The sequence below is a fragment of the Onychostruthus taczanowskii genome, unplaced genomic scaffold (assembly GCF_017590055.1).
Source record: "Onychostruthus taczanowskii isolate IOZ18803 unplaced genomic scaffold, ASM1759005v1 scaffold46, whole genome shotgun sequence".
NCBI lineage: Eukaryota > Metazoa > Chordata > Aves > Passeriformes > Passeridae > Onychostruthus > Onychostruthus taczanowskii.
In genome coordinates, this window is record NW_024502125.1 from 4,574,988 (window position 1) to 4,588,720 (window position 13,733).

The 13,733-nt window shown below is 41.5% G+C and overlaps 1 protein-coding gene across 2 annotated transcripts in view; it reads left to right on the forward strand.

Annotated features, from left to right (window-relative positions):
- SERINC5 (serine incorporator 5) overlaps positions 1 to 13,733 on the forward strand; it is a 40,073-nt gene that overhangs the window by 19,638 nt on the left and 6,702 nt on the right. For both annotated transcript variants that reach the window (XM_041414699.1, XM_041414700.1), the window contains 8 exons: positions 178 to 260; positions 3,147 to 3,240; positions 4,809 to 5,020; positions 5,739 to 5,834; positions 7,819 to 7,945; positions 9,553 to 9,619; positions 12,705 to 12,744; positions 13,438 to 13,585. In XM_041414699.1, the coding sequence (XP_041270633.1) occupies positions 178 to 260; positions 3,147 to 3,240; positions 4,809 to 5,020; positions 5,739 to 5,834; positions 7,819 to 7,945; positions 9,553 to 9,619; positions 12,705 to 12,744; positions 13,438 to 13,585 (867 nt within the window). The remainder of the gene's footprint in view (positions 1 to 177; positions 261 to 3,146; positions 3,241 to 4,808; positions 5,021 to 5,738; positions 5,835 to 7,818; positions 7,946 to 9,552; positions 9,620 to 12,704; positions 12,745 to 13,437; positions 13,586 to 13,733) is intronic.

Sequence of the window (13,733 nt, forward strand, 5' to 3'; positions counted from 1 at the left end):
GTCAAGTGAAAACTAAGGAAAGCGGTAATCAGTCATCAGAGGACAGGTTTTTTCCTCGTTACGCTTTAAATAAAGATTTCTTGTGGTACTAAAGTTGAAAATCTCTAATTCCTATTACAACCAGATTGTTTGTTGCTTTGTTTTTTTTTTTGTTTTTTTTTTTTTTCTCTCATACAGATTCTGGCTTATTAAACTTATAGTTTTGGCAGCAATGTGCTCAGGGGCTTTCTTCATTCCTGATCAGGACACTTTCCTCAATGGTATGTCTTCTTGTTTTGTTATGCTGCTTCATTCTCTGCTGTCTTGTGAGTGGTTAAAAATCTGAGAGGTATAATCAACATGAATATTGCCTTGTTTCTTCAAGTAAAGCCTTTACAGGCCAGATGCAAAAATAGTGTTTGGGGGGAACACTGTGTGTGCAAACTACAATGTCTTCATGTCAATGTGTATGTTTTTTTTCTGACCAAGAGCAGGGCAAAGTGGTAGGTAACAATACCACTGCAGCAATTCTTTAAGAATTCTTGCCAATTCTTTAAGAAATATGGAACTATAATGGTGCAGAGGTGTTCACTCAAGAACACTACAGAGCTGCATATTAGTTTGGCTTGTGCAGGTAGCTCTGGCATAGTGCAGCAGTCAGGCTGCACAGTGGAAAGGTGCCAGTGCTCCAGGAGGCACAGTAACCTGTATATTTCACAAATACTGGTGTTTGCTGCCTGGAAACTTGCAGTGCCCCAAAAGAATTTAGGATGCTAATTTTCAGGTTGGGGGCATACATGCAGTAAAGTAAAATTAGAGTTCTTGGGCCCTGGTACATGTGCTCTGCTGAGGATGCCATGTCAGAAGCATTTCCAGTTTTGGAAGGAATGCTGGCAATAGCACAGGCCTGCTGAAGTGCCAGCTGGGAGGGGAGTTTAGCACAGAAGTCTTGTGGGCTAGAAGCAAAAATCATGGTGATACCAAGATGAGCTTGTTCTCTTACATTTGCAGTAAGTACATCTTACAGCTACTTGTGAGCCCTTAAGCTGTGGGTTTGAACAGGTGATGGGGGGTGGGATGGGATCGGGAGAGCAAAGGAGCAGTTGTGCATGCTGCCTGCTTCCACTAAGATTTGCTTGGTTACCTTGTTCGCAACACTCTTCTGCTCTAGCCAGGATGTTTAAAAGGGCAGGAGGGAGGGTAACATGGGGCAGAGAATGGAGTGGGCAGACAGACTGTGAGCACAATACTCTGGGAAACTAAAGTAAAAACCACTACAAGTAAACCACTGGCAGGTATAATTCAGCTTCTTGCTTTTGGTGTTTGTTTGGTCCTGGCTCAGTTGAGGCCCTCTTCCATGTCCTCTCTGAAGTTGTGGGATGGCTGTATGTGTTTGTCCTTAGGATCTATTCTGTTTGGATTAGATGTAGCAGTACAGTGCCTTGTACTCGTGAGCAGGTGAGACTGCCTGTCATCTTGGCAAGTGACCCTTTTCATGGTGAAACGTCTTCAGGAACTGATGTGGTTGCAGAAAAGGAGAAACAGAATTTTTTATGCTGATTTTCAACAGCAGTCTAATGTAGTCTGGAGATACAGCATAACAAGCTTTCTTCCCCAAGCTAGCTCATAACTTTTCACTCCAAAGTACTCCAACTTTTGCTAAACTACATGTAATCACAAATTTCCATTACCTCTAGTCTGCCCCAGAATTTGAAATTTACAGATGGTTTGGGTATAGTATGTTTGTGGGGTTTTCTCCCCTCCTTTTAAGAAACTTACATGGTCTTTTGGTTGCTTGTTTTGTTGTTTTATTTTTTTTTTTTTATTGAGGGGGGTCATTCTCCCAACTGTTTTTTTTTCCCTTGAAAAAATAAAATCTCGTGCCATGTTTCCCAAGCAGTTTGTTAATCATGGAGGGGGAAGATTATGTGCAAGCAGTAGGTTTCTGTGAGTTGTAGTGTTAAATCCACGCTGGCTAGGCTGATCTTACCTGTGATTGATCCATAAACGTCTGCAGTATACCCTGGCCGAGGGAGATCAGGAGAGTCTATTTAATTATTCACTCCATTGGTGGTCTCACCTTTCCTACTCTCCCTTTCGCAAATACACAAGCCACTTTGTGCCCTGCCTATTTTTTATGTACTGTTTTACAGAATAACTTAATCTGTTTTTTTATTTTGTATGTTTGAAGAAGATTGTCAGGTGTATACAATATGTTTAGCAAACCAGACAATGACATTTTTGCTTGTTTTTAAATAATGAGCTTATGAGAGAGTAAGGGAAAAAAAAAAATCTCTACATCAGCTGCTAATGGGAATGAGCCCTGACTGTTCCGTTCTTCCACTTAACTTACACAGGCTTTTTTTTTTTTCAAAACAAAAGCACAATGAAAGGATATAGCTGAATTTTGCTGATGCATTTCCTTGGTCTTTTCTTCCCTGAAATCAGTTGCTCATCTGGAGTAATTTCTAGGCTGTGTACTGCAGAGCAGCACAAGCTGCATATACGGCTAAAAATTAAAATAGGTATCTGTATTTCCTCAGACACTTCTGATGTTGCATGTAAGAAATCTGTTGTCTAAAACATCTAAGCAGCTACCCAAATGCAGTATATGTAGGTCAGCAGTTAAGTACCCAAATAACCTGTCCTAAAACCAGTCAGTGAATACTAAGTGTTCCTTGGGAGTGGCTTGGAACAGCATTTGTGAATAGATAAACCCCACCTTTGTTTTTCTGTGGTACTGGAATCTGGAGAAGAAATTGCCCATTTTAGTAATGACTGGGTTCCAGTACCTTGCAATTGCAGGGTTTGGATTCCTGTGGAATGCCTTCACACCACCTCCTTTCTGTCAGTCACAAATAAAGGTTTCAGTATTTTCTGTCTGAACATAGTAACTCATAGGCTCCACAAAAATTTTCTAGGTTAGGGAAACCCAGTAGCTGTCCTGACATGATTATATTGAAAATGTAGCAGGCTGCAAAATGAATTCATAAGGGAGCTAATCTTGAGTTAACTGAGCTGGCCTTTCATCTGAAATCTCTCATCTCCTGCTACCTTTGTGAGCTTGAGATATTCAACCACATTAACAGCTTCACTGCATAGACAATAAATCCATTTTATCTCAACGGAAAGGCGTTTGACGTATTTTCTGCCTCTCTGCCTTGCAGCCTGGCGCTATGTAGGAGCAACAGGAGGGTTCCTTTTCATTGCCATTCAGCTCATCCTGCTGGTTGAGTTTGCACACAAATGGAATAAAAATTGGTATGTGTTGGGCAAGTAGTTATTTGCTTAAAATTCTGGTGGACTCCTGACCAATACTTTTCTTGTAACAAAGAACGTAGTGTCTGGGATGTAATTTTTGAAAGAAGATAGTTGAATCAGAGCTGTTCATATTTGCTTCATTTGCTTTCTCCTTCCCCAGCAGAAATGTTTCCTTACTGCTCATTTCTACTCTGCTGATTTATTTTTAACCTGAACTGCTTGGCTTCCATTTAGTAGTAGTGTCTTGGAATGCAAAAATTTCTAACTATAAGTTATTATATATTTTATATGAAAATACATCTGCTAAATTGAGTGGTGCAAGAGAATAAAACTGGAGTTGAAAAATGTATTAGTGAAACTGTGTGCAATGTTGTGAACTGATAAATCCACTTTTTCTATGTCAGCTTAATGGATGTCAATTTTCTTTCTCAGATGGAGACTGCTAATTTGTGTTCAGCTTCTTTCTTGTCATCTAAATAGGCAAGATTCCATTATCAACCTAGATATACAATATTTGGGCATTGACTTCATTTTTGGTTCAAGTATATTTTCTATTACTGTCCTAGCTCTTCACCTCTCATCAAATTAAAATATTTAAGTTTTCCTCCCGCATGTATTTTCCTGCCTCCACCTCCACCCTTTCTGTCTCACATTTCTTCCTCTACAAACTCTTGCAGCAATTTCTTGTTCTAATTAAAATACCTGCTAAGAAAGAGTTTTAGCAAACCTTCGGCTTTGATAAATTCCTGTTACAGGGAGGAAGAGGTGAGAACTCCTTATACCACAGATATTTTTAGTGGTAATTACTGTAGCTGATTTTTTGTGGATGAAAGACTTCTAGCACCAGCATTTAACTTTAGCTGTCTTTACATTAGATATTCTTTTAAAATAAGTCCTGTTTCCACAAAACCACAGGAAAAAAGCCCCACTGAAAAGACTTTCCATCTGCAAAACAGCCCGTTCTTTCAAAACAAGTGTTTTAGTTGCTTCTTTTAAACCCTGATGGGCTTTGCAAGAGATGTTTGGAAGATGAAGAAAGGAAAACAAGATGAACCACTCTTTAGCTGAGAGAGACTGGTGGTTAGACTCAAACTGAGAGGAGGCTGAGCGAAAGAGTAGTAAAACTTTCAGGGTGGTACAAGGAACAGAAGAGAGGCCATGCCATGAGCAATAAACCTCTGGTTTCATTGTGTGGAGAGCACCACTTGCTAGCCCAGCCTGGGGTACTTGGACTTGCTGCTGAGGAAACTCCTGAAGTATTGAGCTGAGATATGTTGATGGGCTGATCCCAGAGAACTCCTGGGAGTTTTAGGAGTCAACACTGGGCTATAATTACAAAAGGAGCTGATTGTGATAGTACAGAAGATAAACACTGATGCTAAGGAATGTTTCCCTCTGTTTCATGGGTAGGAACCTTGCAAGAATCTGTGCTGGTGTAGTGACGCATGCATTCTTGGGGAAAGTAAACGCTGTCTTTTGTGTTTGAGGATATGAACTCTTCAGCTGTTAGAATTTTATGTTCTCGGCAAGTGAAGAGAAATACAAGATGCTTGTCTCTCTCTCTCCAGGACTGCAGGTGCAAACCACAAGCAGGTGTGGAATGGTCTGCTTGCCTTGGTCACTCTCATCCTGTACTCCATTGCCGTGGCAGCTCTGGTGCTCATGGCTCTCTTCTACACGCGCCCAGAGGGCTGCATGTACAACAAGGTGCTGATCGGAGTGAACGGCGGCCTGTGCCTCTTCGTGTCCCTGGTGGCCATATCGCCCTGCGTCCAGAACCGTGAGTCCCCTGACCTGCTCTGCTCCTGGGCTTTTGCTGCTGCCGCAGTTGTGTGCCTGGAGGCAAAAGCCATGTCTGCGCAGAAAGTCTAATAGTTCAGAGTTGGTGCTGCTCTTGACTCTACATATCTATCTGAAGTGCTGTCGCTCATTGTCAGCTTGACTGCTGAAACCACAGAGGTGTGAGGCGTTCTGGGTATGCCATCAAGCACAGTGTAGAGAACACCCACCTGCTGATGGCTGGTGCTGTGTTGTGAAATTTACTTAAGTCTGGCAGCTCTCAAACTCACTACTGTTTTACTATTTACTTTTGACTTCTTGGGATTTATAATTTGTAAAGTTTGGGCCTGGTGGAGTTACCAGCAATATTTTATCCTTCATGTGCTGTTAGTATCTTGCAAGCATTGGGCCTGAAAATAGTGGAGTGACTCCAACCGAGAGATTACAGGCAAATAAAATTTTTGTGGCAGCTTTTGAAAGTGGCTGTATTTGGCAAAAGCACAGAGGTGATTCTTTATTTACACGGAATCACTAATACTTTCCTAAAACAGTGCACAGAACTAAAGGATAGACCTTTTTTTCTTTATTGGACAGTGGAACTCTATCTAAACTGCCTCAAACACTCACTGACTGCCTTAAGTGAAAAAAAAAAAAAAAAAAAAAGATACTGGTGTGCTGTTATTTAAAGGAGATAAGTAATTTTCCTTATTCTTGTAAAGGCCAGCCCCATTCTGGCTTGCTGCAGTCGGGAGTCATCAGCTGCTATGTCATGTACCTCACTTTCTCGGCACTATCCAGCAAACCACCAGAAACAAGTAAGTTATCTAATGCTTTATGTAAATGCTTTAAAACATATTGTGCATTAAAAGTAAGAATTTAGCAAACCTGGATTAACAGGCTTAGGGATATAGAAGTGCTGGGTTTGGTCTTCACAGAAAAAATTGCAAATAAATCTGTGCAGCCAAGAGACTGCAATTGGCACTCTCCCTGGGTGAGATGCTTTGGTATGGGGGCACTTAACTTACCTTGGGTGAGTTGCATCTGTTGCACCATTTCCTGTAAACAAATTTCCCAAAGTCTTGTAATCTACTCCTCCTATCAGAAGTACACATTCTCATAATGCTGAATATGACAAAATACATAATGTGTTAGATCACGTGATAGGAAAGGGTTGGAACAAATGGCTCTTGGATTCCTCTGGAAGAAGCTGGGTGATCAGCTCCATCCAGAAGTCTACGAGGTCCAGTTAGTAAGTGCTGGCCATCAAAGTGGATACTAATATGACACTTTTTTCTCCTAGAATTAGTCTGCTAATGAAGCAAAAACTTGAGTACCACTTGTATTTCATTTTGAGAGGAAATTTTAGAAGAAAGGACTTGGAGTTATGTCTCATAGTTATGCTGCAGCTGAGATGATGCTGTTCTTCAGCAGAGTTCTTGAACTCCACTTGCCTTTCAGCCACTAGTATTGCAGTTCAGGAGTATGGAACTCGCTAGAGTTTTAAGTTCTTGACACAGCAAAACCAGAGCAAGACTTTACAGCATAGTTAAAACTTTCCTCTACCCAAATAAATGTCAGATTCATATGTTTGCATTGGAAGCATTCTTTTCACCTAGAGAAGCTTTTTCTGGTTTGAGTTAGTACACCCTTTCTTTATTATTGTGCAGCTTTTAGTGTTCAATAGCTGAAACAACAACAGCTGGAGGAAAAGAAGTCCAGTGACAGGAAGGAAAAGTTTATACAGACACCTCTCAAGAAGTAAGGGGGGGGGGTGAGGGAAAAAGTCTGTCATACTTGTGTGGATACAGATATACACACAAGAGTATTCTAGAGTTAGGAAGTAAACCAAACAGTATTTAGGTGTTAAATTTACTTACGGAACTTTAGCCATGTTTTGAATTAATATAAATAGGAATTTAGAAGGCATCTGAGTTACTCAAAAGTCTCTCCACAGTGTAAAAAGAAGGGGAAGAAAGTAATATATGGAATCAAATTATATGCCTTGTGCTGCTTCATGCTTGTCACAGACAAAGTCTTCAGCAGTTAAGTGAATGTTCTAATTCTTCTTGTATATATTGCAAGTTGTGGTTATTGCATTTGTTAGAGTATGCATCAAGCACACTCTCAGACTTTCTTGTCTTTCCATGCCTGAGAATTTTCACAGTTCTCATCTGCTCCCAGAGGTGCTCCTTCTTCGCCTGTGTGATAAGGACTCCACATTTACTTCTCAGCTTTCACAGTGGCATGTGCTAGAGAATGTGTGAGGTGCTGGTGCTTACTGTGGGGTCCCAGGCCCTGTTACTCAGGTTCGCCATGAACTTACCTAAGACTGATTTAACTGAGAACAAGGCAACTACTGACCACCTTTTTTTACTGTGTATGGATTTCATAGTTGTCCTCAAGGCACTCTTTCTGTCAAAGGGATTTCTGGTCTGAGGTCTATACTGTCTTAGTCTTACATGGTTTTGTAGCGTTGGGTGAAGTGTTGACAGACTTCCAGCTTCCTATTTCTTAGTTCACAAAACAGTTGGTTTTTTTCCTTGTTTGTCTCTTGTGGTCAGACAGGAAATTTTAGTATACTACTAAGTTGCATTTTTGTTTTGTCTGAAACACAGAGTCTGCCAGGTCAGATTTACCTGTTTTTTCTCTGTGATCTTTCTAAGAGATAGACAGAAACAACTGAAATTTACCTACCTCCTGTCAGATAATAAAAATTCAGTTAAAGCCTTCAGTCTGAAGACTACTTTAAAATGCAATGAAATGAGCTCTGCAAACTGTTCTTTTTGTTTGTTTGTGAAGTCCTGGATGAAAACAACCGGAATATTACAATCTGTGTACCTGAATTCAGTCAAGGCCTGCACAGAGATGAAAACCTGGTTACTGGCTTAGGCACTACAATTCTGTTTGGCTGCATTTTATATTCTTGGTAAGTCTGGGAGTTTTCAGTTACCTTTCTGAAAATGCAATGTTGTGGTCCAAAGAGTGAAGGTTTATAGCAGGCCTCATGCAAAGTCACAGAGAGCTGTGGAATAAAGCTGAGCTAGAAGGTTTGTATTTTCCTCAGCTTCAGAATTTTAGACGTTTTAGCTAAAAATGTTCAACAAGATAATGCAACTTTCGAAACAAATATATCTCATTAAAATCAAGTAGGGCAATTTTTCTAGAGGCAGAGGGAAAGAAATTCCACCTGTCCGTGATCCCAGGTAATCTCAGTGTTAAACTCCAAAACTCTATACAGTTACATTCACCTGAAAAATCTGTCTGAAATTTTTGTAGCCTCCTGGCAGAGGCTATGGCTGTCCTTGAAGATCTTGAAAACAAACTAACTGTTGGGAGGGTTTATGCCTTCCTTTGAACAAATGATGAACACAGTATTGTCATCAGGATTTGCCATTGATCTGTTCTAAAAAAAAAACCCCTCTTGTGCCTGTGCTGCTCACCTTTGATGCTCATCTTGTATTATTGTAGCTCACTTCAATAAATTAAGTTATGCTCGGGGACAGGGAGTTGCCGGTGATTGAGAGGTGGTGTGTCATTTATTTTGGCTGTGCAGCTTGCCAGGAGACAGGCAGCACTGCCTGTCTGCTGCTGGTTTTGGAGCAGGTTCTGCTACTGACTCAGTCCATTTCAAAATTCACACAAAGAAACCCCTTCGTATTTTTGTGAAGTAAAAACAAGAGACTTATTATTCTGTTTATCAAATACACATGTTCCATTTTGTTCTGATACAAAATATATAAATATGGATATAATGGATCTAGTTCACATTAGAAGGGCACTTACAGTGCATCAGGGAGGTGTTTCAGCACGCAGACAATATTCATGTAGCCTGCCACTGAACTGTACCGTGTAGCTGGGGAGGTAAGAATACATTCAAGGGGAGTGTTTTGAAGCATTTCTTGCCAAGGCTCACTGTGTACACTAAAGCCTTCTTGTGGGTAATGGGAAATTTGCATTTCCCATCCTAAAAGGGCAGGGCAGAGCAAGAACTGTTTCCTGTCAGAAGAAAGTAGAAAGGATTCCCCCACAGATAACTACAGTCATGCAAGAAAGTAATTTCTAGGAACTGGTACACTGACAACAGGTGCTGGTAATTTACTTTTGAAAACTGTCTGCCAGAGACCTGTGAGTTTGCTGGCAAAACCTTTACAGAAATGCTGAGCCAAAGTGATGGCTGTGAACTGAATATAAATGCACTGGTTGTGCACAGCAGGGGAGATCTCTTCTGGCTTGCAAATTGGAGCACTTAGATTTTGCTGCTGTCAGATGGTGGCGAATTCATCACCTTTTTGGAGTGACCTACTTTTAAGCTCATGATTCAGTCTGAGCTGGCCAGTGGCCATCTGCCAGGCATGGTTTCTACCTAGTGCAGGACAAACTTTTCACATACTTAGTGCTTGATGATAGCATCCAGGCAGATGCTTGGCTGAGACATGGGTGTAGACTATTTATGTTTGCTGTGATGTTGAAGAGTTACCCTGTTGGGGCTATAGTTATGCCCAGGGCTTTGACACTGTCTTCTTTTCCTTCTAGTTTGACCTCAACAACACGTGCAAGCTCAGAGGCACTGAGAGGAATATATGCAACAGCTGAAACTGAAGTGAGTTCTTGCTTCTTCACGCAGGATTTTTGTGTAGACTTTTCCCCATGCTTTTATTGCTGTTGTTTTTGTGGCCAGTAATCTGAAAAGAAGCTATTCTTGGTAGCATGTATGCTATGTGCCCCTGCGTATGGGCTCATCAGAACATTTATCCACATTGGCCCTTCTGTAGGTCTTGCTGGTCCCATGGAGATGCCTTTATGTACTGAAACTATTTGATGCTCTTGAACTTTATTCAGCATCCTGCAGACTTCCTGTAAATCTTGTGTTCAACATGAGCTCATGTCCTCTCATTTAAGGGAAAAGTGTGCTGGAAAGCTACCAGAAGAAAAAGTGGAGGAGTTCTTGAACATTTTCAGTTTTGGTTGCCTTTGTTCTCATAGCAACTAAGATCCCAAGTTCTTATCTCTTATTTTTATTTCCGTACATAAGTAGTTCCTTTCTTGTTGCCAGTAATTGAATCTCTGATTGTATTTCTTGTCCCCGTTTCAGCTGTACAAGTTTCTTTGTTCCACCTACATGTTACTTTGGCTTCCTTGTCCTGGGAACACCCAGAAAACTCTGGGAAATCAGTGGGGTTTTGCTAAGTAGGAGTTTCCCCTTGCTTAGCTTGCTAGAGATGCTCTTCAAATATATGTGAGTGTTTGGAAGATAAGTCTTCATCCCTAGCTCTCTCTGCATAGGTGTTGCTTGCATCTGCAGTTTTAGCTTCCATTTCACAAGTTTTTAATCAGAGTGTGAGAGTTCAAAAACACAGAGGTATCTGCTGAGGCTTTTGGTGTTTGCAGTAGCTGGGCGTGGGGAATCATAAGACATTCCAGTGTGGGAGTGCCAGGGTGCCGGGGTCCTTCCCTGTGGCAGGATGCTGTGGCTGGACAGGGCGCCCGTGCCAGCCCAGCCCTCGCTGCCAGCTGGGCACTGGGCACCCAGGCTGGCATGGGTGCCAGGCAGGTCCTGTGCCTTCCCACCCCGTGCTGAGGGACAGGACGGCGAGCACTGCAGAGAAAACAGCTGCCCTTTGTGCCCCTGCACCTCCTCTGCCAAGCCGGGCACTGTAGGAGGCCTCTGCCAGAGGTGTGGCTCTGTGCCTGTGGAGGAACAGCGGGAAGGCTGGGACCTATGGCACGGCATGGATTTGGGATGTCGCCACTCACCGGGAAGGTCCATCTCGTCAGCCAGAGTACTTGCCCACTGGAATAGTTCTGGTTTGTTGGGTTTTAAAGAGTGTACAAGAGCCACTAAATGTAAATATAAAGAAAGGAGTGCTGAAGAAGAGCAGCTAACTGCACTCCGATTGCCTCCAGCCCAGAGAGGGTTTGTCAGCTCTGCTGGAGGCAGCTGACTGTTAGGGGTTAGGGCGGGTGTGCCAGCATTGCTAATTTCAGTCTGTGCCAGGACTAAATTACAGCTGGTTAAAATGTTGAAGGGAGCCCCAGCGCTTGCTTCAGAATGTGAGTAGAGCCCCAGCATAAGGCAGGCAGGCACTGCAGGTGAGACTTGGCACAACAACAGTAGAAAGAGGTAGAGAATAAGGAGTTTACGTAAAATCTCGGACAGTCTTTTGAGAAAGAATGAGCTTTTTGTCTTTTCCTGAGTTTATGAACCCACTGAGTACAGGTAATCGGGATACGTGGGGTGAACCTCTCACTTGCTGTTTCTGCTGGACATTTTATTTTCAAGACCTATTGTCTGGGAAAGCATGCAACCAGTCCCTGCAACAGGGGATAAGCTATAACATGAAGTTTAGAAGTGCAAAGCATAAATATTTATTCATGTGTATGTGGTGTCCCAACCAAACTGGAGCACCCCAAATGTGGTTTTACACAAGGGTCTTCTACCCTTCAGGCATTCAGGTGCAGCGTGATTTGACTAATCACTGACACCGACACCATCATTACTAATCACAATAAAACTTTTCAAAACAACTATATTTTTGCAGCAGTCTTGCTGCTTGTCTGTTGGTCCAGACATCCTTTTAAGTCAGTCTTGAAACAGCTACTTATCTATGATGCTGCTATGGTTTCAAAGGTGTTTTAGAGGCCCTAGGATGCTGGCCTTACCTTGGCTGTCCAGCACCATGTTTCATGGACAGCTCTAAGTTTCCAAGCAGCGATGTCCTTATTTTCAGGACTGGGCAGTCCTTTAGTTTGTTTTACTTAAGTGTACACTATACCAAAGTCTCCAGTAAAATTCCAGTGCCTCATTACATTGTACAGTATGTTGTGAACAAGTAAACAAAGTTAACACACTTTCATGGTATAAAGACTAATATAGCAGGAAAGTGAATTTTCCTAACATTCGTTGTCTTAATCAGACCACAAGCAAAAGAAATCCCAGAGAAGGATACTATGAGTACAAATAATACTTGTGATGCACTACAGAAAGTGCTGACTTTAGTCTGGTGCAGGAAATACTCTTATATTTGTTTATTAGATGATCAGCGCCTTTTCTCCATTTACATTACCATTCAATGCACAGAAAGTGTAAATTTCAGCTTTTCTTTCTCCATCAGGTTAAAAAAAGAGGAAATTTTAATTTAAATAAAATAGTACAACCAGTTTTCTGCTTTTATTCATTCTTCTTGTGCTCTTTCTGGCTCTATTTCAGCAAAATCTTGCAAAGAGAAGTACATATGCTGGTACAGTTGTAATTTCCAACCTATGCATCAGAACTTTAAAAGTCCCTTATACTTTCATCTTAGTACAGAAATGTCCTAAAAAACACTTATATGCACATCTAAATAGATAAGTCCCCTAAATATGAATGTGATTTATTGTAGCTTTTCCACCATTTTATCATAATTATATGAATCTGTGTTGGACCTAGAGTTATGTAAAATGGGTAAGAGTAATTTTTAAAGACTGGTTCATTTCTTCAAATTTACTGAGCAGGTTTTTCCAAAGCTTGGAAACTGCTGGTCTGAGCTACTGAGCAAATCCTAATTTAAGTTTTGTGCTGGTTGGAAATACAAACCAGACTTTTCTAAATTAGTGTCTGTAGTTTAGACATAACAGACCTTCCTTCCCAGCAGTTCTGCTTTGCTGTAGCACAGGTTCTTACTCCCTTCCTGTTGTCTGTTTCACAGGTAGCTCGTTGCTGCTTTTGCTGTGTACCTGATGGAGACGGTAATTATGTTTTCTCTGCACAGTTTACCATATTTGTGGGTTTTGGACCAAAACCGAGAGAGTAAGGACACAGCTGTGGATGGAGAGCTGCTCATACCCTCATTCAATAGAGTATTGAATGCAAACTGAAGTAGATGAAGTGCTCCGAGTTAGGCTCAGAGAGAAGCAAGAGATGTCACAACACCATTTCAAAAATACTAGCAATACTAGGCTAGTTAATAATTCTTTAAAGTACATTTCATTCCTGCAACATACAAAGAGTAATCTCTGTTTTTGGCATGCCTGTGTGAGTGTACCTGGCTGCTGGACTTTTGGCTCAGCAGCTCTGCAGGGACTGCAGTTGAGGGTGAGATAGGGAGTGTCCTATTTACAGACCTGGTACAATCAGGATTATCAGCTTGGACTTGCCAGAAAAATATTGCACAGGTAGAGCAGTTTAAATGCTCTCAATGCTCAGAATCTACTCAGTAAACCAGGAAGCTGTTACAAGGCATGATTTCAGTTTCAGTCCAGTTTTTCATCAGGGGTTAGGCCCATGCCCTGAGGATGAGCAAATGTTTCAAGTGTTACTCTGTGTCAGTCACGCTTTCCCAAATCACACCGTAGATGTTTCTCTGTGTTCTCTGTGAAGCCAGCTGCTCTTTTCAGTTCTCACTACATTTGCAAAGCTTTCTTGTTTCCTGTCTCTTACAGCTGATGCTGAAGAGCATGTTGAAAAAAGGGGAGGCCAGACTGTGGTTTACGATGAGAAGAAGGGCACAGTGTACAGTTATGCCTACTTCCACTTTGTTTTCTTCCTGGCTTCTCTCTATGTGATGATGACAGTAACTCATTGGTTCCAGTAAGTGTATTTCTTTAATGTGTTTCTTTAATGCCGACAAATTAACGTCTCTCTGTGTTGGGAGGGAAGATGTGAACAGGAAGTTCTGCTGTGTGGGTGCTTCCAATCTTTGTGGTAGAAGTTTGAAGAGATGTTGCAAGTCTTTCTT